This window comes from Ochotona princeps, chromosome 18 (genome assembly GCF_030435755.1).
Source record: "Ochotona princeps isolate mOchPri1 chromosome 18, mOchPri1.hap1, whole genome shotgun sequence".
Classification (NCBI taxonomy): Eukaryota; Metazoa; Chordata; class Mammalia; order Lagomorpha; family Ochotonidae; genus Ochotona; species Ochotona princeps.
The window spans coordinates 44,537,110-44,559,221 of NC_080849.1; the positions used below are offsets into that span (position 1 = coordinate 44,537,110).

The 22,112-nt window shown below is 37.5% G+C and overlaps 1 protein-coding gene across 10 annotated transcripts in view; it reads right to left on the reverse strand.

The window, feature by feature from the left end:
* DLGAP1 (DLG associated protein 1) overlaps positions 1-22,112 on the reverse strand; it is a 753,977-nt gene that overhangs the window by 298,884 nt on the left and 432,981 nt on the right. Inside the window, exon 1 of one of the 10 annotated variants that reach the window (XM_058676811.1) lies at positions 21,684-21,870. The exons of 7 other annotated variants lie outside the window; for them this stretch is intronic. In XM_058676811.1, coding sequence (XP_058532794.1) covers positions 21,684-21,764 — 81 coding nt within the window. In that variant the 5' untranslated portion in view covers positions 21,765-21,870. Of the gene's footprint in view, positions 1-21,683; positions 21,874-22,112 lie in introns of those variants that run through there. 2 more of the 10 variants (XM_058676814.1, XM_058676813.1) reach the window with 2 other exon arrangements.

The window sequence follows — 22,112 nt, forward strand, 5'->3', positions numbered from 1 at the left end:
TAGACAACAGCCTGGAGATTTCTGGATGCCTCCCCATGAAAGCAGTGGAAATGGAAAACAACGTGTTTCCAGACAGTTCTTGGGGAGTGTGCGGTTAGCCTATCAGCAACTTAAATGCCACAGTGGAGTATCTCGGTTCATCTTCTATCTCTGGTAGCTGACTTCAGCTTCCTGCTAATACAGCCCCTGTTTCTGCTGTCCATGTCAAAGACCTGGATTATGGTTCTAGCTTCCAGCTTTGTTCCAGGCCCAGGCTTTTGACTCTTTCAGGCATTTGGGAAGTAGACCACCAGATAGAAGCTCTCTGTCTCTTTTTGACTCTGTCTTCTTTCTGTTTCTCCACCACTTGAAGAAATAAGTCTCTGCAGAATAATTACTCAAAATCAAAATAATTATGCTAAGATTTACTTGTACTTTTTTAAATTAAAAAAATTGTACATAATATTTGGAAATGCTAGAAAAAAGCATTTTAGCCTTGTATTGAAAAAGACATCAACAGAACTATTCATAATGGTGAAAAATGGGAGAAAAATTTAAACATCAAATATTTGAAAAATGAATACGGGATTATGTTGCTTGCATACATTGGTGGCTATAAACATTTTTGCTAGAATGTTGGACTATCATTATAAATTTTAGACCTTTATTAAGATGATCAAAATGATTTTTACTCCATTAATTTAGGGAATTCCCTCCAATATTCAATAATTACTTCCTAACTGCCAAGTTCACTCTGGACCTTTCTTTGATACTTGACCTTGTTGATCTTTCTCTGTGTATTTAAACATTCTCTCATCCTTGCTTCCATGTTTTCCTGATTTCTTCCTATTCTTTATCATTAGTTAATCCTTTGCTTGTGTCTGTGTGGCTCAGGAATTTGGCCTAGGGTTTTATTCACTCTCAAGCTCAACTCTATCTCCCATGTGCCTTTTGTCGGTCTTGCTGGCTTCCTAATCTCCAGAATCATACATTCAACTGCCTCATTAAAATCTTTCATCTCCTCCCATCCCATCTACTTCTGGACCAAACTGACACCTTTCTGTTCTCCATCTTTGTTGCTTCTACCCTAATTTGAATCATAATCTTTCCTTACTTGGTTTACTGTGCTAACTTCTCGAATAGTATCTGAATAAATGAATGCTTGTTAATGGGTCCTCTTCTGCTGGAATCACTATGGCACGTAGGTTCAGCGTGCTTAGAACTAACTCATCTTCTCCATCCAAACTCATTCTTGATCAATATTAGTTATCACAGTTGGAGGTAATGATTTGCCCTCATTTTTAGAAACTACATATTGGTTGTCATTTCTACTCTTCTCTTTCCTGACACCTCAGTCGTTGAATCTCCAAATATAGGCAATTCCCTATTTTAAACATTTTTTTTTCCATTTAAAAATTCTCACTATCAGTGCTCCTCCTTACCTAGCACAGTGAGAACTCGTCAGGCAAAAGTCATGTCTTCTCACTGGTATATTCCCAGCCTTTAACAGGCAGGTTCCTGATACAGAATCAGTGCACACATAGGAATATATAAATACATATATATTTATATATACATGTAATATTTAATTGTAAATGTGAAAAATGTATGTACAGATGCCCTTGTCCTAACAATTGGATTATTTCTCAACAACCTGTGGTAAACTGAAAATACCTTAAGCTCAAAGTGCATTGAATACACATCCTTCTGAACGTCATAGCTGAGCACAAGGATACTGAAGAGTGTGTTAGTGTGTTTTCCTTTGTGACCATGAGGGAAAGCCAGCTGCACTTGTTCTGCCTGCCCACCGTCATAAGACAGTCATTCAATGGAGCATTAGTCTGGGAAAAGACGAAAATTTTAATTTTGAGGTGCAGTTTCTACTGAATGCATATCATTTTCATACCATCATGAAGTAGAAAAATCTTTAGTCAAGAAACAGGAAGGTGGAGACTCTCTGCCTTTGTAAGGGTATATACTGGAGAGGGAGATTTCAAATTTTACCACAAAGTTAGGGGAGTAATAAAAATGGAAAAAGCAGCAGCAAATGAGTACACATTAAGAAAGAGGGATCTATACACAATAAACCTGACATGGTTTGCAATAAGATCCCTCTCTCTATAAGTTCTTACATTTCAGTCATTGGAAGACAGCATTTCAAAGGAGAGGAGCACCACTCTCAGGTGACATTGAGTTAGCAGTTTAATAGAATGGATAAATGTGGTGGATGAAGTTATTGGGTGCTCATGTTTCAAAGAAGAGTGATTGATAAAACCTATATACCTTAGGGGTTGTTCCTTGTCTTGAGGTTAAATGTATGTTTCAAATAGGATATGCTAGAGCAAGTGGCACTATTTAACCCAAACTAAACAGTAAATTGTGATTCAAAAATGAATGGCATCTAACATGAATAAGTGTGATATATATACATAAATACATATTCCATAACCGCTCTGTCTTGAAATAGGTGTAGGTATTGCCTCAATCTTTTAGAATACATAGCACATAAGCTCTTAGATCCATTCTCCTGTTGTGGTTTATGCTAATTGCCCCACGTTTTCAGTCTCACTAAGAACAATATTTACAGGTGCATTATAGAATGCTGTATTTCCAAGCCTTGTTCTATACCTTTAAATGTATTAACTCACTTAATGCCTTCAATCATCACATGTTCTAGCTGTTCTGGTGATTCCACTTTGCCAGAGAGGACACAAAGACTGGGTTGCATGATTCATAAGACACAGCCTTCTGGCACCAAAGCTATACTGGCTCTGCTCAGAACTAATTTCATGGCTGTCAGTGAAGGGCAGGTCCTTAAATATTTATCATCTAGGGCCTGGCATGATAGTGTAGTGGTTAAAATCCTCGCCTTAAAAATGCTGGGTCCCATATGGGCGTCGGTTCTAATCCCGGCAGCCCCGCTTCCCATCCAGCTTCCTGCCTGTGGCCTGGGAAAGCAGTCAAGGACAGCCCAAAGACTTGGGACCCTGCACCCACATGGGAGACCCAGAAGAAGCTCCTGCCTCCTGGCTTCGGATTGGCTCAGCTCCAGCTGTTGAGGTCACTTGGGCAGTGAATCATTGGATGGAAGATCTTCCTCTCTGTCTCTCCTGTTCTCTGTATATCTGCCTTTCCAATAAAAATAAATAAATATTTAAAAAAATTATCATCCAAACCAATGTAATGGAAATTATTGTGGTACATGGAGGTTTGGCTCCATAATCTCTATTCTTGGTCTCATGCCCATGAATTTGCTATGTTTCATGGCTAAAGTGACTTGACAGATGTAATTAAGGTTACAGAAAGATAATCTCAAAATAGGGAGATCACCTCTGAGTAATGTAAGAGGACCTAATGCAATCACATGAGCCTTAAAGTAAGAGTTTAACATTATATGTAGTATACCACAATAAAACAAAATTTGAAGAGGATGAGGAAGAAAAAGATAAACAGGAGGGAGAGGAGGAGATTTCTCAGGCTAAAGGCAGAAGAAAGAATCAGAGAGATGTGGTAGGAGCTGGAAAGATTAAAGCACAATAACGATTCTTTGCCACTTGCTGCCTTGAAGATGAAGGGCTCCCTGGTTGTATCACTGTAAAGAACTAAATGTTGTGAACACCCGAATGCTTCTGGAAATAAGACCTTCCATGGAGCCCAGCTCAGCTGATATCTTCACTTCAGTCGAGGCCGGCCTTGAGCACAGTACACAGAGCTGTGCTCTTCCTGGACTTCTGACCCATGGACAGCCTGAATTCACCAAACTCCTTTCCTACTGCTCTCTTGTGAGGTTCAGAGCTGGGCTGGCCCCTTAGAGAGAACTGCTAGGATAATGTACAGTCTATCTCTTCTACTCTTTCTTCTTCCCTCCCTTTCTATTCTCTTCCTTATATGGTACCTACCATTTGTCTATCACAACAACACTCATCTATCTATCCACCCAAACATAAATGGTATTTGCTAGGTACTATGTTGAGTATGAAGGGGGAGGGTTACAGAGCTGAATTATTGAGAGATTAACAAACCATGAAAAATGTTAAGGGGGATCTTTTCCAATATGTGGTCATAGAAAGGCTACCAAAGCTTTAGTGATGCAGCACTTCAACTGGAAAACATCTCCTCTATCTTTCCCTTCCTAAAACCCAGTCTGGAATTCTTATGTATATAACCCCCATATTATTTGTTCAACTGTCTTCATGTTTATTCTTACCTTGCCTTGCACTGTTTATTTACTTAAAGTCTCAAGAGGCTATCAATTCTGAGAATGGGGTTTACTTAACATATCTTTGAATTCCTCTCTCCTCTCACCTTCAACCCTTGTTAAATACAACTGGAATTCTTGTTTATTTTGTTACTTGAACTAAACTGATCACTCAGAACTCCTTTACAATAAATTCTATTCCAAGATTTACTTTGCAATAGGACTTTCAAGTTCCAACAGAGAATCTAGTTATCTCAGGTAATATTCACCCCTCATTCATGCATCTTTAAAAAATACCTATCTTCAAATTACTCTGAATTAACACCCAATGACTTATCAAAAGAACTGCTATCCCAAGGGAGAAGGAAAATCATCAACTTACTCTTTTAAGGAAAAAGCTATCTACTTTTATCTGATCTAAATGTATCTAATTTAAAGTTCTTAGCAACTATGTATTTTAGGGACATGAGAAAGACCAATTATTTCTTTCCAAGAAGATTAACATAAATGGCCTTCTCCAATTTTTCAAATCATTTCAGTAGTTCTCTAATTCCACAGAATTCATTGTCGCATGCATAAGGGTTCACAGCCCCCAGTTAAAAACACTGGGATTAAGTGAATGGACGGGGTCTGTTCTTTTCCATTTGACTTTCTCCCAATCTCTCCTGCCCCAGCCTGACTCCCCACCAGGGGTCTTTTCATGGTAGAAGGAGTTCAGGAATCAGACAAGCATGTAGCTGTGCCAGTTTTGGCTTTGGGGCTTCCTTAGTCTTGTGAGTGACATCCCCGTGGATGCTTCAATGCTAGGCTAAAGCAGCCCCTCACTTCCCAGGATCCAGAGATGAACAGACACCGCTTGGTTTCACAGAACATGCTGAGAAAGTACAGGCTTTGAAGTCTGACCAGTAAACAAACGTGGGTAGGTTATCATGTTTTTGATACAGTTCTTCTAAAACAGAAGAGGTCTTTGAATAGTAGATACTGGCTATCATTTTGTGAAACAACTGCTTATTATCTGAGCAAGCAACTATGTTTAAATTCACAACAATGTGCCTAAGTTTCACAGTGTCACCTAAAACAGAGAACCTTAATTCTTCAGTGTGTAGCAAAAAGGCTTGAGACTCAGAGTAAAACAGAAGTAGAGTCAAGCCCTAGCTGGGCTAACCTACTAGCATGAACACTCCAGGATCTCCCCAGAGTTCTTTCCGTTTGATCGAAGGCACAGGCAGGGGTCTTAAGCAGGAATGTCTTAGATAGCATCCAGCCCATTGCTGTTGGAGGACCGGTCCGTCGGAATGGCACCAGCTGTGTGACCGGCAGTGGCAGACACGATGACACATTGCTGGTTTCCAAATCCCTTTGCACCTAGATGTAGCAAATGAGAAGTGCTAAAGCATTATAATTTACAAACAGATGTGAGGAGGAGAAAAAGTCTGCAGCTGTGTTTCTTCAAAAAGGAAGAGGATTGTTATCCAAGAGAATTCTTCAGCAAAAACTCCCCAAGTTTAGAGTGTATCAGAAACAGTCTTCTGTCAGCAGAAAGTTTTTCAAAAAAGTTGATGCAAATGTATATTATGGATTTCAAAATTCTTTTATACCAAAATAACATCTTTTCATCTAGTTTTCTGTGACCTTTTGGAAGTATTCTTGCATTAGGTAAGGTACTGCCTTGTCAGCAAATGACAAATCAGATACAAAATGAAGAGTGGGAGCAGAGGGGAGACCTACAGGGACAGTGCCAGAGCGAACAGTATGATCACTGGAGACATTTCCAGGACCTATCCAATCCCCTGGCCAGTGCATACTGAGTGACTAATGCATTGTGGGAAAGATTCTGGGTAGCATCCAGGTGGGTCTTCATATTTCCAGTTGTCCTTATTGAAAACCAAGAGCTTTAGATAGCTGACCCCTCAAAAGAACTCCACAGTTAAGAATGAGGGCATTATTTATTTTATGTCATACAGCGAGGAAGTGGTGGAGAGGAAATTCAAACGGGGCAATTCTAACCTCTCACTGCACTTCCCTCTCACTGTGTGGCCACATAGAAAGCTGATAGCCAGTTAGGTATATTTCTAACCACAGAAGATATCACAGCAGACTACTGCTATTTTTTGGAAAACTCTTACCTACTGGGAGTGAATATCATACAAAAGACAAAAAAGCAACTAGAGAAACACAGTCTAGGAAATCTTTCCGCAGCCATTGAAATGTTGTAGATCTGTGGTGTCCACTGTGGTAAACACCAGCCGCTTGTGACTACTCAGTACTAGCAATTGGGTATGGTGACCAAGGACTGATTTTAATTAACTTTAATGTGCTGAAATTTAAATAGCTCCATGTGGTCAACAGCTGCCATATTGGACCACGTAGAACCAGACTATCTGACATAAAGGAACCCTGGAGGATCACTTGTCCTTATTCACCAGACAGGGAAATGCATTTTGCTTTATTTGGACACACTCAGTTGCTTGTAATGCATTTTGATACCAAAAAATTAATCTTGTTTGGATTCTGATCCTCTTGCTAGACAAATCTTCCTAACCTAACAGATAAATCCTTAAGTATTACAACCATAAGATATAGTTAGATTTTGCGTAACAATAACCCCATTCATTATGCCCTGTAGAGACCTCCCAAGTTTTCATCTCTGTTCCCCTCATATTTGTGGACATTTAGGTCTCCCAGGGTAGATCCGACTAGGTCTGAAAGAGCTAGGTGCACCGTGTTGGTGTTACCATCTGCAGAATCCATGTGTCTCCACCTGCCTTCAGATGCTGCTGATAGGAACACAGTGATGCTACTTGGATCTGTGAACGTTTTCCCCTCTTGCTGTGCTATCTGCCTGGATTCTTTTCCCAGGGCACTTATCCTCCATTGCTTCTGGGGACAGAAGTCTTTCCCAGCTCTATTCTTGTCCTCACACCACTGATTGACCCTAAAAATGTGACCCAGCTGAACAAATTTGGACTGGTATCTTTGCATAGGGCCTTCCAGCTCCAACAGAGGATCTACTTATTTCAAGTAAACTTCACCCCCCCATTAATACATCTTTAAAAAAACACTTATCTTTGAATTAGGCTTCTAGGCTAGACAGTATCCTCCCTTTCAGCACATTTTGAGTAATTTAAGAAAAAGTTCTATATTATTCTGTTAGCCAGAGAGTAAATCCTGTCCTTCATTTGCTTATTCTCAACTGTCTGTTTTTTCCTTTCCCCAAATTCATCATTCCCTTTTGTACTTTCATCTAGAGTTTTTCTGGGTCAAGCAGGAGTTAAATATGTTTTGGTTGGACTAAAGACTTGTTACGAATAGCAGTATTGCTAAAACATTAACTTTTTCTTACTATATGTTTAGCAAAGGGCCTACATATTATGGCAGTTAGGAGGATTCACTGTAAGTTGAAGTTAAGAAATGCAATGCTACTTCTATTTACTGATTAATGTAATAACATCATCAAAACGTAAATGAGATCAAATTGGAATGGTTTAATTTTGTGAATTCATTAATTTCTTAGATCCTTACAAGTCTTTGTTAAGTGAATTATTAACATTTCATTCTTATGCATGAAGATCCTTTGTAAAATATTAAACTGAGAGATGGTAGAGGCCGTGGAATATGGCAAGACTGTGCACATCATTTTAAATTAGTTTTATTTAGGCCTGAGCAAAGAGAAGAAAGCATTAAATGAGGGTTTTCTGTAGCACACTGAATTATCTCTCACGTGAAACAGGTACATGAGAAAAATCACATGAGAAAAACACAAGCCAAGAAAGAAGATAATAAAGAATAAATTTACTTCCAAGTTCATTACTGATTGTGGCATTTTTATCATGATAGATTCCAAAGTCTTAACTGCTTTGTATTGTTATCTATTAAAGGGATTTGGTTCACACCCAACTGACTTTCCCCAGCAGCACTATTTATGCATTGGCTAATGCTAGTGTACATAATTCCCCCACACTGGATATTGTATAACTTGTTAATTTGGTTATACTGTTATGAGTAATTAAGAGGTATTCCAAGGCCAGATCTTTAGGGAGACTGGTATTTTCTTTCGTATCCAGAGCACTAATTTCGTAAAAATATTCACTTATTTATTTTCATCTGCTTGACAGGTAGTGTGAGAACAAGACCAAGAGAGGAAAGCTACTCTATTTTTTGATTCACTTCCCCAAATGGCCACAACAGTGAGTTTGATCAGGAAGGGCCCAAGCACTTTCTTCCAGAATGCATCAGCAGGATTTGGATTGAAAGCAGAGGAGTGGTGGACCAACAACACTGATGTGGGATGCAGACGTCTCAGATATTAGCTTAATCTGCTACACTTATAACACCCACTACTGGGATATTATTTTAACAAACACCAAAAACGGTACATTTTCTAATTATTGAGTTAAAATTCTGGGATACATGAAGCTTATGCTGCAAGTGGAAATGTGTCAGTTAAAAATCTTTTTTTCCTAAAATGTAAGTGCAGAAACAATACAAAGTACAGTGATGACAGAGGACTTGGGCTTGAGGTTTCCTTGTTCACTTCCTTTTCTCACTTTAGTGAGATGACCTCTTGCATTAGCAAACATTCCCAAATTAAACCTAGCAAAGGATCTTAAGTGGGCAGTCAGGGCTTACTTAGACATCTGAAACTGGTACTGTTATCAACAATGTCCTAACTCCATTCAGATCGGCAGTCTCATGGAGTTAATACTACTGTTTGTTTCTTAGTATCACTTCTCAGTCTTTGGCTGAGATCAAGTGTAATGTCATTTTTTATTCAAACAAACAGTTTTGAGCAATTTTTCTTTCATGGGCTAACATATCATTTTCATGTAACATGAACTAAAATTCTACTACACATTTCTACTTTTTGATATCTGACTTTGCAAATGAATCTCATATATCACTTCTTCTCATGGATGGCTACTTTGCATAGTTTATAATTTAGGTTATCACCAAATCATAGAGGTAGAACAGGTAGGTCAAGAGCAACTGCTCTTGAAATTCACACAAAGAAGCATAATATGAGGACCATGAGTGTGAAGTACAGGGCCAGAATGTCTCCATATGTTACAGTTCTTTTTCCTCTCCTTTCCCCTTCACCTCCTGCATTTTCTTCCTTTTCTTATCATTATTCATTTGTACACAGAAGAGAACCCAGCATGGGCTGGAAATGAAAATATGGCCAGTGTGGTTCTGTGGCAAGAGCAGCATACTAGACCTGAGGAGGCCGCATGTTTAGAGTCACTTGAGGCAGAAGGCATTATAGTCACAGAATTTGTTGATAAGAAAGGAAGAAAGTTTCTACAGCACAACTAGAAAATAATTAACAAAATTCAGAAGGAGATCCTGACTTACCAATGATTTCCTTGAACATGGAAGGACTTAAGCTCTCCAAGTAGAAGTTACAGAATGAATGGATAACAAAACAAACCTACACCCAATGATGTGATACAGAAAATTCACTTCATCTCTAGGGACACAGACAAACTGAAACTGAAGGGATGTAAAAGGATAGCCAAAAATCATAAAAGGAGACAAAAAAAAGGAGACAAAAAAAGATCACTATCTAATGATAAAAGGAACAACAAGATATAAAAAGACTAAATATATATGCATGCTACCCTAGGGTACATAAATACATCAGACAAATATTAGCCTCTAATAAGGAGAGATGTGCTGCAATACAGTAATAGCTGTGGAGATCAATATTCTACTTTAGCAATGGACAGGTCATCCGGAAAAATCAACAAAGCAGCTCCAAAGCTGAACTACATTGTAGACAACATTCCATCATCAACAGCAGAGCATGCATTCTTCTCAAATGTGCTTGGAACATTGTCCATTATCTTCAAGGATCATATATTATACCACAAAATAAATTGTGATAAACGAATAAAATCTGATATCACACCCAATGTCATATCTAATCACAATGATATAAAACCAGAAATTAGTAACAAGAGGGAAGAGGGACTTCTGGAAACTCTACAACTATACAGGAATTAAGCAATGTGCATCTGAGTAAGCACTGGCTCAGGGAAGAAATTAAACGGGAATTTAAAAGTATTTTGATACAAATGAAAATGGATACACTGAATACAAAAGCCTATGGGATACAGCCAAAGCAGTTCTAAGAGGAAAGTTTACACAACAAGCTTACATATTTAAAAATAATAAAATTTCATATGAACAACCCAACTTTATACCTTAAAGAACTAGCCAAATAGAAAACAATTTAAATCAAATTTAGTGGAAAGAAATAATAAAGATCTTAGTTCTAAAAAACAAAATGTAGACTAGAGAAATAATACCAGACCCACAAAATGAACAATTAACATTTAAGCAAAATTTTTAAAAAGTCAATAAACCTTTGGGTAGATCAAGAAAAAGTGAGAGGAGATTCAAAATCAGAGATTAAAAAGTGAACATTAAAACTGGTATAAAAATAGACTATTACGAACAATTATGTGCTGCTATATTGGATGATCTAGAAGAAATAGATAAAATGTTGGACACATACAACCAATAAAGGTCAAATCTGAGGAAACAGGAAAGTTGAACATACCAATGACAATTAAGGAAATTCAATCCATTATAAAAAGTCTCCCATCAGAGAAAAATTCAGAACCTGCTTACTGGAGTACTCAATTCTATGAAGTATTTAATACTAACGATCAATTCTTTCTAAATTATTTTTAAAAAACTAAAGGAGGAAATACTCCCAAACCCATTCTACAAGGCCAGTATCACCCTTTTACTAAGAAAAAGATAAGGACAAAGACATCAGTTATGGACACCACAGCAACAATCAAAAGCTACAGGCCAATAACCCCTGGTGAGCAAAGGTGCAAAAAGTCCCATAGTAGCACAATAGTAGTGAGGTGAATTTAATTGCACATTTGACAGATCAGAATTAAATAGAATTCACCTCAGGGATTCAAGGAAGTTTCAACATATGTGAATCAATAAGCGTGATTCCTCATATTAACAGAATGAAAAACATAAACCATGTGATCATTTCGATAAATACGGAAAAAGCACTTGACAAAATTCAACATTCCTTCATGGTCAAAATTTTCACCAAAATAGACACAGGAGGAATGTTCCTCAACACAATAATTCATGGTCAACACCATATTAAGTATGACAAACTTAGATATTCACCCTAAAATTTGCAACATGACCAGGATATGCAATGTCACCACTTCTCTTCAGTCTAGAACCGGAAGTCCTACACAGAGTAGTTAGGCAAGGAGAAAGAAATAATGGTAATACAAATTGAAAAGGAATTAAACTTTTCCTGTTTTCAGATGACATGCTTTATAACACAGAAAACTATAAAGGTCACTGAAAATTAATATATAAAAGTTCAGTAAAATTATAGAGCATAAAATTAATGTAAAATTCTATCTATGTTCTTTAACAGCAAACTATCTAAACAAGAAATAAAGAGAACAGTCTCAAATATCAGAGAAAAAGCACTTAGGAAAAATTTTAGTCAAGGACATAAAAGCTCTCCACACTAAGGACAGTAAAACATTCTTGAAAAAAATTCAAGACACAAATAAATACAAAGGTATCTTATGGCAACGCAATAAAGAATAAGTATTGTTAAAATGTCCATACCACCCAAAGCAAGATAGATTAAATGCAATTCCTATTAAAATACTAATGACAACAAAAATACTAATGAAAGTCTTCACAGAAATAGAAAAAATTAGGTTGATGTAACCACACAGGACGCCAAAAGACCAAAGCCACGTAATGCAAAATAACAAAGCTAGAAGCATCAGATTTTTCTGATTTTGAATTATAGGACAAAGAAAAAGAAACTAAAACAACATGGCAGTGACAGAAAAACAGAGTCATGGGGCAATACAAGAAAAGACAGCACCAGACAGAAGTACACAACTTTACAGGCAGCAGATTTGTGACAAGGGTTCCAAGAATGCACAGTTGGGGAAAGGATAGCCTCCTCAATAAGCAGAGTTGGGAAAATAGGTTATCCAGAATGAACTGACTTGCATGTCTCCTATCTTATGCAGAATTCAACTCAAAATGAATTCAAGAGTTAAATCAAGACTCAAATATGACGCTAGTAGAAAAAAACCCTAAGTGTAAGGAATGATTTTGTTTTGAATATTATTTTGAAAAGCAAAGGAAAAAGCAATAATGAAATGAAATAGGTAAATGAGAGTAAATCAAGCTAAAAGTTTCTGCAAGAGACAATTTATAATAGGAGAAAAGATGTTCAAACTATGCATAACAAAGGGATTGATTCTGTAACGTACAGGCAACTCAAACAACTCAAGAGGAAGAAAATAATCTCATTTAAAAAGGATCAAGGGTCTGAACAGAGTTTTTCTCAAAAGATACTTACATGGTCAATAGAAAAAATATAAATCAGATCCCACCTTATACCTGTCAGAATTACTATTATCAAAAAAGACAAAAGATAACCAGCAATGGTGAGGATATTGAGAAAAGATTACCCTTGTACCTTGTTGGTGGAAATGTAATTTAGTAAAGCAGATGAAAAAGAGTATTTTAGTTCTTTAAATATTGAAAATAGAATGATCAAATAATCCAGCCCTGATAAAGTTCAGCAATAAAAAACCCAGCAAGACCACTACTCTAAATATATCCAAAGAAAATGAAACTGGTATGTTGTAGAGATTAGATAGCCATATTCATCACTGCACCATTCACAATAGCAAAGATAATCAACTTAAGTGTCCACTGATGGATGCAGAGATAAGGAAACCATGGTATATATACATAGTGTAATACTACTCAGCCATAAAATGATGAGATTCTGAAGCAGAAATACCAATGATGCCTAATACCACCCATATTCAAAATCTACAGAAGTTAATCTTACAAAAGCATAGTAGAGCTCTGGTTATCAGAGGCTTAGGTGCTTTTAAGAGAAAGGGAAATGGGGAGATATTAATAAAAGACAGTTCATAATAACACGGTTGAGGGATATAAATAAAATATTCAGAATAGGTAATTATGGAAAGATGGAAAATAGGTAAGTGATTTTCTGAGCCTGGAGGTAGGGGAAGAGAAGATGAAATAATGGAGAAAAATGGAGAACGATGCTAAGAGATATGGATGTTTTTGCTTGTTTGCTTTTTTTTTTTTTAATTTGATGACAATGTTCTAACATTGTCTGTGTTGATAGTGGCACAACTCTGAACAAACTAAAGGCCACTGAGTTGCACATTTCATGGTGATTTACCCCTGTTTGGAGATCATGTGATTTTATACACAGGAGAACCAAAAGGCTCAGAGAGATTATTGCAAAACTTAAGAGCATTTGTCAGGGTAGCAGGGTACAAAATCAACAACATAAATCGATGGCCCTAGTATACTCAAAAACCTTCTGCCTGAGGAAAAACTTGTAAGAATGGTCCCTTTCAAAATAGCAGAGAAGAACTTTAAATCCCCTGGAATAAACCTAACCAAAGACTTGAAAGACCTCTATGATGAAAATCACAGAACAGTAAAAACAGAGATAGAAGAGGGCATTAGAAGATGGAGAAATTTACCATCTTCCTGGGTCATTAGATTCAATGTCATCAAAATGTCCTTAGTACAGAAGGTAATATATGGATTCTATACAATGTCAATCAGAAGCCAACAAAAATCTCAGAGAACATGATATAAAAATTAATCTGGAAACACAAGAAACCACAAATAGCCAAAGCTGCCTTGAAGAATAAGAATAAAATTGGAGGGATCACCATTCCAGATCTCATCATGTACTACAGGGCACCGATAATCAACACAGTCTGGTATTGATACAGAAACAAAGAAAAAAGATTAACGGAACAGAATATAAATCCTAGAAGGGATCCCACACATGTATAGCCAACTAATCTTCAACAAGACAACTAAAAATAATCCAAGGAAAATGGTTGATCTCTTCAATTAATGCTGTTGGGACAACAGGATATCAGCTTGTAGAAGTAAGAAACAAGTCCTTCACCTTTTACCTTATACAACAATCAGCTCTAAATGGACCAATGACCCAAATCTGCACCCAGAAACTATCAAACTCACAGAGGAAAACACAGGAAGCACTCTGCAAATCTAAGCATTAGGAATGACTTTTTAGAAAAGTCACCATAAGCTTTCTATCAGAACGTACGATATTTGTCTTTTGGGGATTGGCTTATTTGGTCTCTAGTTGAGACCATTTTGTTGTAAATGGTAGGATTTCGTTTTCTTAATGGCAGTGTAGTATTCAAAAAAGTAGATGTACCACAGCTTCTTTATCCATTCCTCTTTCGATGGGCAGCTGGGCTGTTTTCATGTCTTTGCTATTGTGAATTGTATTGCTATAAATACAGGATTGCAGGTCACTTTCTTCTTTGTACATGTTAGTGTATTTCTTAATGTAGGCCATTCTCACTGGAGATAGGTGGAATCTCAATGTGGATTATTTCTTCATTTCCCTAATAGTTGGGGAGTCTGAGAATTTTTCTATAGGTCTATTAACCATTTGAATTTATTCTTTTGCACAATACCTGCTTATTTCCTTTGCCCATTCCTTAACAGGCTTTTTGTCATTGTTGTTGTTTGATGTTGTTGTTTTCTGCCATTGAGTTTCTGAAGCTCTTTGCAAAGCATGGATATTAGTCATATCATATGTTCTGATACAAACCCCCATAATCAATTATTGTATCAGAACATATGATACTATGGGCGAAAATAGGGAGGGAGAATTGGAAGGGCAAGAGGGGGAGTCCCTATACCTACAAAACTGTATCATGGAAAATAATAAAAATCATAAAAAATAAATGTGGGGATTTGTAAGATATGTGAATTATATCTCAATAAAGCTGTTTTAAATAAAATAACAGGGCCTTTAACAGCTAAGGCCCCAAAACGATTTTGTAACCTCAAACAATCAGGATTTCTTGAGACCCCCATGATCAATTATTTATTGATTTTATTATTTTTTAATGAAGGACAATGCACCATGACTGCTACCTAAGATAGATGTGATTGGTAATTCAGCTCACCAAACTTGGCATTATTACACGACAGTTTATGGACTTTATGCGGGCGTCATGGTTTTATCAGCTGTAACATCAAGAGTGGATGCAAAATTTTTTCCTGTAGATGATTAAACTGTTTTCTATGCACCTGAGACTACTTAGTTGGGAAGGCACTACAAATAGTTGTCAAATTGTAAGACACCTGGATCAGTACAAAGTGGGTGAGCGAAAAGATTTACGATTCGAAGCTTCCTATTCATTTATCAAGGTGAGAACCTCTCTTTTAAATGATTTTTAAATACTTTGCTTTACTTGGACATGAATTCTCTGGGTTAAGGATAAAAATCACAGGCTGTGCAATGTTTCAGATTCTTTCAGATAACCGTTTCCACTGAGTGCGTATGTTCCCTAAGTGTTTATAAGAAGAAAAGCTAGAGGCTGGAGCAATGGCTCAGCCAGCTAATCCTCTAACTGCAAATGCCAGAAACTTATATGGGTGCCAGTTCATGTCCTGGCTGCTCCACTTCTTAAAATCAGAAGAAGAAAAGCTCAATGAAATCCACTCTCTAGAAACTCTAGCAATAGACCAGGCATTAACTACCAGCCAATGAGAATCAGTGACAAGCATGGAAAAAGCAAAGGGGAGGAGAGTGAGGACAGAATTATGTGAGAATGCAGAACAACATCAATTGGTGCTTCTTACTACATGCCCGAGCAATGCTCACAAATGGGATAAGAGGAAGTGAGGAGGCCTGCCCACAGTGCAGTGTCTCCACTGCTCTCTGCAGCCAAAGAGCAACAGGAATGCCAGTGGACATTTCCAGACTTCAGTTGCCTCATCTGCAAATGAATGGATTTGGGTCAAACTAGGTGACAAAACAGCTGCCCAAAAAGCGGTAGAAAGTTAGATGAAGGAAGGAGAAAGAGGAAATGTTGCTGCATGCCATCCTCTTGTGCTGAGAAGGATGCAGGGAACAGGGAGATGGACGGAGGAGAGGGTATGCCATGGTGTGGATGTGTTTTGTCACTTAAAACTTGTAGGATGGTATTGACATGATAGAATCTGCAAGAGGTGGGACATTAAAAAACCGTTTTAAGGCTCTTTGGACTTTTATTTCAAACAAAAAGTTTTAACTTTGTACAAAATTTTGACTAGTTAGTGATGAAATCATGGGGACTCTCCCTGTGAAGCAGACTGGACTAGTTCCTATGAGAGTAACTGACCTAAGAGTCTGGCTCCTCCTGGTTTCTTGCTCTGTTGCTCACACAGGTGCCTCCCAAGCAGGCATTCGATTCCATTCTCAATCCTCTCTGTGTTGTGACTGAGCTGACATTAGCATCCAGAATTGTGAAATAAAGCTCCATTTCGATATATGCTGCCCAGCATCATGCGTTTTACTAGGCTAAATCAACACAAATAGAATAACATAGCATATAATAAAGTCCACATACTGGATTTGTTTTTTTTTAATTTATTTTATTGTATTGTTGTTGACAATGGTTACATAGTTACACATACTGGATTTCTAAGCCTTACATACTGGATTTCTGCGGTTCATTTCAGTGAGATCAGTTGGAGAAGTCATTAGAATACCACCTAGCATGGTTACACTATTCCAGCATGTTCCATAATTTCACTGTGTGTGTTGAGGGGTGGGGAGTTGTGGAGATGGTGGTGAGGATGATGGATGGGCATTAGAGACAAGAAACAAGGCAGGTTCTATGCAGGAGAAGCTGTCTGTGAGCAAAGTTCAGACTGAAGGACAAATGGGGAAACAGTTTCACATTTCCCTACATGGAAGTGCTACAGGCATTGGTTATCTAGATTTACAAATGGAATCTAATAAACAACAATTGACTTTGATATTCTTCTTTTTTCTTTAAAGCAGCATGAAAGTAAAACAAAAACAAAAACAAAAACATGATTTTAAAGGAGCCCGAAAGCTCATATGAGACATTTTGATTGATTGTTCAGTTCATGATGTCATCTGGCATGGAATCTATTATTTCTTTTTTCGTATGATGATTGCATAAGTCAACTATGGCACAGCGACCTACTCAACCATTTTCGGCCTATGGGTCTGATTTTTCACCAGCCTCACCACACACCCCGTATGGAGAGCTCTTGTTTCTGATGGATTTGATTCACTTCCTTTGTGAAGAAAGCCTCAGAGGGAAGACAGCAAGCAGGAAAATCAGTTATTTATAGGCATTTCTGACTAAAAGTGTCTGCTCAGCGTGCCATGGACTACGTCCAAGAGCTGGGAACACAGGAAGCTATCTAAAATCAACTAGAAGGCTGGAGGAGTGCTGTGGGGGAATGATTTTGCATGGGAGTCATTTTCAGAAAGCTCAGGTTTCATTTGCAAACAAATGACAGTTACTTTTGCTGACTCTCCTAGAGCTACGAAGAAGCCAGCTAAAGTACAAGGAGAGGAGAAAAAAAAATCTGAAAGACTGAGTTCTTCAAGAATGGCAAGGGAAAGCCCCTTAAAGGGACTTTCAAGTGTGAAATCCTGTAGGAATGTCTGGTTCATGCCTGTTCATTCCTGAAGAGGTTAGCAGTCAGACATGCATAGTGAGCCTGGGCCAGTAGTCACAGGCCTTCTTTCTAAGTGTGGACCCGACAGGGCTCTGCATGCAAGCATATCCATCAGCATTCATCTCTATGTATAGAAGTTCATGTTTTCCAAATTAAGTCATATAATTTAATTTACTGTTGCCCGTTCTTTTTGTGAATTCTGATGGGTTTTCTTTTCATTGATTCAGTGGAAATGGGAAGGTAAAGGAGGAATTTGTTTTTTTTTTAAATTTTATTATTTTTTCCCATTAATTACAATGTATTACGTGACACAATTTCATAGGTACTGGGATTCTCCCCCCTTCACCCCAAACCCTCCCCGCCGCCGTGGATTCCTCCATCCTGATGCATAGCCACAGCTCAAGTTCCGCTGGGATTCCCAAGGAGGAATTTGTTTTTGACTGCTGAAAGTCAGGTGGTTGACAAAACAACATCATACATACAACATGATTAGGACACTATATCATCCTACACTCAGAAAGAGCCTTCTTGTGCCGTAGATTGGATATGTTCATCTTAACCCTGCTATGACGAACACTGGATCAAGCAAAATAATGGAGGGAGAAGAGATACGGTACATGAAGCACACAGAGAAGGGATAAAGCATAAATCCCAAACACATTCACACTGCAGTTTTCAATTATTCCACAGATTTGAAGTTCAACTTTTGTCTTAGATCTGAAACACTGTGCCCATTTTGCAGATCTAGGAATGGAAATACTAAGTAGAGCAAGCCCAAGGTCATGTAGGAAGTCAGTATCTATATCAAATTCCTTAGAAAATATAATATTTATTTTAAGTTATGATTATTTATGTATTACCAATCCCATACATGTATATTTACTTAAATATAACACATAGGCAGATCGCTTGAGGTCCATGGCTCAATCTATTAGACTCTACTGCCCCCTTCAGTAAATAAAATGAGAAACTAAGTCTTACTATTGCTTCGAATTGGTTTACTAAAGTGTGATTCTTGGATTGTCTGTCAGAATCACCTTAGATCTATAAGAATAAATAATACATACATGATTTTATACAGGCATGCATATTTGCCTAAATCAGCACCACAATCAAAAGTTTCATGTAGCACTTATAACATTATAAATATGTCTTCTTCCTAATAACGTCTGAACTTCAAATGCTGTAATGGCACAAGCCTGAAATTTGCAGGAACTACCCTAATTCTGTGAGAGCAGTGAAGAGCAACACACCGATAGAGCACAGAGAGCAAACATATATGAACAAAAGGATTGACCTATCAAGGAAACTCCCTTTGCAACTGTAACTAAAAATCTATTTTAGAAATGGAAGCAGACTAAAGTACATTCATAAACATTAAGAACTGGAAAAATACCTTTTAACAATAGTTCTGCATATTAACATACAGAATATATGTATATTAGTATGTTAGTATATATTAACATACTTAGAATGCTAGAGTATCAGAAGATGTCTTTTGTTGGTTATATATGTATTCTCCAAGACATAAAAATTAAAAGTCAGTGGAAATAAGAAATTGGTCAAAAGTAGCAGGAGTACTTGATATGTTTTTTCTTACACAGCACTACCATCTTTACCTCTGTTGGCAGTGTAATAGTAGCTAATATTTCAACAATTCTTAATATCATAACCTTTTAGTTACAGATAGAGTCCTTGGGTGGAGAACTAACTATGTTGGGAATTATTCCAACTGAGCATCTTTTATTGAAAAACTGAATGTACTTCCCTATTGTAGTTTAAGTCTAAGAAATTAGAAAAACGTTTAGATATGCATTTATCAAAGTAAGGGGAAACAAAAATTCTTCCTTCTAAAGTGTGTTCCACATGGCAGCTCAGCAGGGGCAGGGGAGCAGGGCACTTCATGTTGGGGGTTCAGGCAAGAAGCAAGGCAATTTTGAGAAGCAGATGGATGAGTCCCACATGTAAAGTCACACCCATTTTTTTCACTGAAGGGTGAAAGTTATGGGTTCACGTTTTCAAATGAGTAACGCAAATCATAGCAAAATGGTACAACTCTTCATAGATTCGTAGTAACCTGGTTTTATCGGAAGAGGCCGATTTTTCTCTTTCTGAAAGCTTCCTTAGCTAATGATGACACATGCCTGACTGGTATAAGGTACATTAGAATGAACCTTGTGAAGTTTCGCTTCAACTTCTAGAACCATACAGATGACACCTGCACATGATTCGGTTCTGTGCCATCGAGCTGCACAGCTATGGAAGCTGTCAACAGTCCTCTTTCACAATGAGAAACATGATATTGAACTTAATTAAGTAAAAGAATTATTCTATTGGACTCTAAACCCATCATAATCCAGTAAAACAGGCTGTTGCTTTTGAATCTAAAATCAAAATGGTGAAAAGCTTAATCTAATTATAAATTAAAGCTAGCTTGGCAATGTTGCATGTATTTTTTAGTGGCTCTTATAAAAACTTTAAAGATTACTGTACTCTATCATTCAGAAATCGTGGCATAAAGTCCTTTAATACCAATAGTTTAAATGGACCCGAGATTACTGAGGACTCTGAAAGGATGGTGAATGATTACCTTCAGTTACTGTCTTTTATTTGTAATCAAGCAATCCATCCTCTAACAAGAATGGGGAAAACAGAAATAAAGTCTACTGGTCTCTAAGAGAACAAGGGTTAATTTTTCTCTTTGACTCTTTACAGTACCACCCTTTGAATTACTAGATCGGAATCCTGTCTGATCAGCAAGTATGCATTACAAGCAGAAAACTGATTGTGGCTGTCTCAGTGCTTTAACTGTTGCTGAAAATCTTTACAACAATGAAACAGCAGACCATGAGAAATAAGGTTCTTTAACAGTTGCCATAAGTGTTTTCCTATTTAGGTTTGATCTTCCTTTATTTAATCCCCCTGAATCTCTGTGGACTCTCACTTATTCATGTTTTGTTAACTCTCTTTTCCCCTCTATTACTTGGATATAAGCAAGGGCAAGAGTAAGACAATCAGAGATAGAGATAGAGAGAGAGAGAGAGAGAGAGAAAATTCCAAGATTTGGCTGTTTGTCATTGATTCCACACTTCAAGTTATCACCAAGCAGGAGTAACCTCATCTCTCTATCAACCACAAGAAACATCTTTATTAAGATCAGTGAAGAAGAACAGATTGTGTAAAACATATAGAAAGTATACTCAAAAACCTTGGAATACACTTACTGGAGTATTAAGGCATTGTATAGTAAACAATGAAAAATCATTAATTAATGTGGTTGGTCCATACAGTTTTTACAAAAAGGCAGCAAGGAAACATTATAATATGCAGCCATTAGCAAAACTGTTGAGCACTTTTGTAAATTTCACATAAGATAGATTTAACTGAGTTAGCATAGTTTAAATTGTTCCAAGACAAGAGGAAGAAAAATTCTTAGCCACGGGAAGAAAACTCCCACTGGGCAAAGATGGAAATAATCTCGAACAGATTTGAAAAATATCGGTCCCTGTAGCAAATAAAATTGTGGGTTCATGCATACTATGAATGCTGCTTCTGGGATCTTCTGCGGGGTCTGATTTAAACAGACCAAAAAAATATCACCCAGAAATTTTAAATTTGCGAAGTAACAGTAAATACTGAGGATTCTAGTCCTGGAAAAGAACCGATCCCATTTCAGTTCTCAGCCGCATCATGCCCTCTACCCACCACCCAACACCGCACACAGGCTTCCGTTAAGCATCTTAAGAACCTCTATGGACACAGACTTACAGGCATCTACTTTCTCAACCTGTTTTTCTTTCCATCAGGACATGCATTAGTTTGCTGGCTGTTGGTTGATCTTACTAGCTGTGATTCAGAGAAGAAATGAAATGACACAAATTAGCCTTCTTCTCCACCAAAAGCCCATCCAAAACAACAGCACACACTCACCAAACACAAAGTAACCAAAGAGCTATACCCAAACCTGGTCAGTCCTTCCATTTCTTGAAACTTGCACACAAACTGAAGAAACCCATTCAGCCTTAAACAGGTCGATCATTTTGCTCTGCTACAATCTCATCTCTGGGAGTGCTTCTCAGTCTCTGCCTCGCTCTCCCTCGCTCCCTCTCAGTGTGTGTCTCCACTTGTACCGGAGAGCGTTTTGTTTCCCTTCTCCTGTTTCTGCTTCTGGATGAATGCAAAATACATGATTTGAAGGTTGCTTTTTTTTTCTAGGTTAACAGTTGGAAATCTAAAATCTTGCTCTTCTGAATGGCTTTTCATGCCAATCATTCAGCACATAACATTTACATAAAGAGGAAAAAACAACCAAGACTTTGCTTTTTTAAAAGCAAAAACAAAAACCACTTTTTTACTCCACCGAACCCCTTTCTGTATTATTTACTTA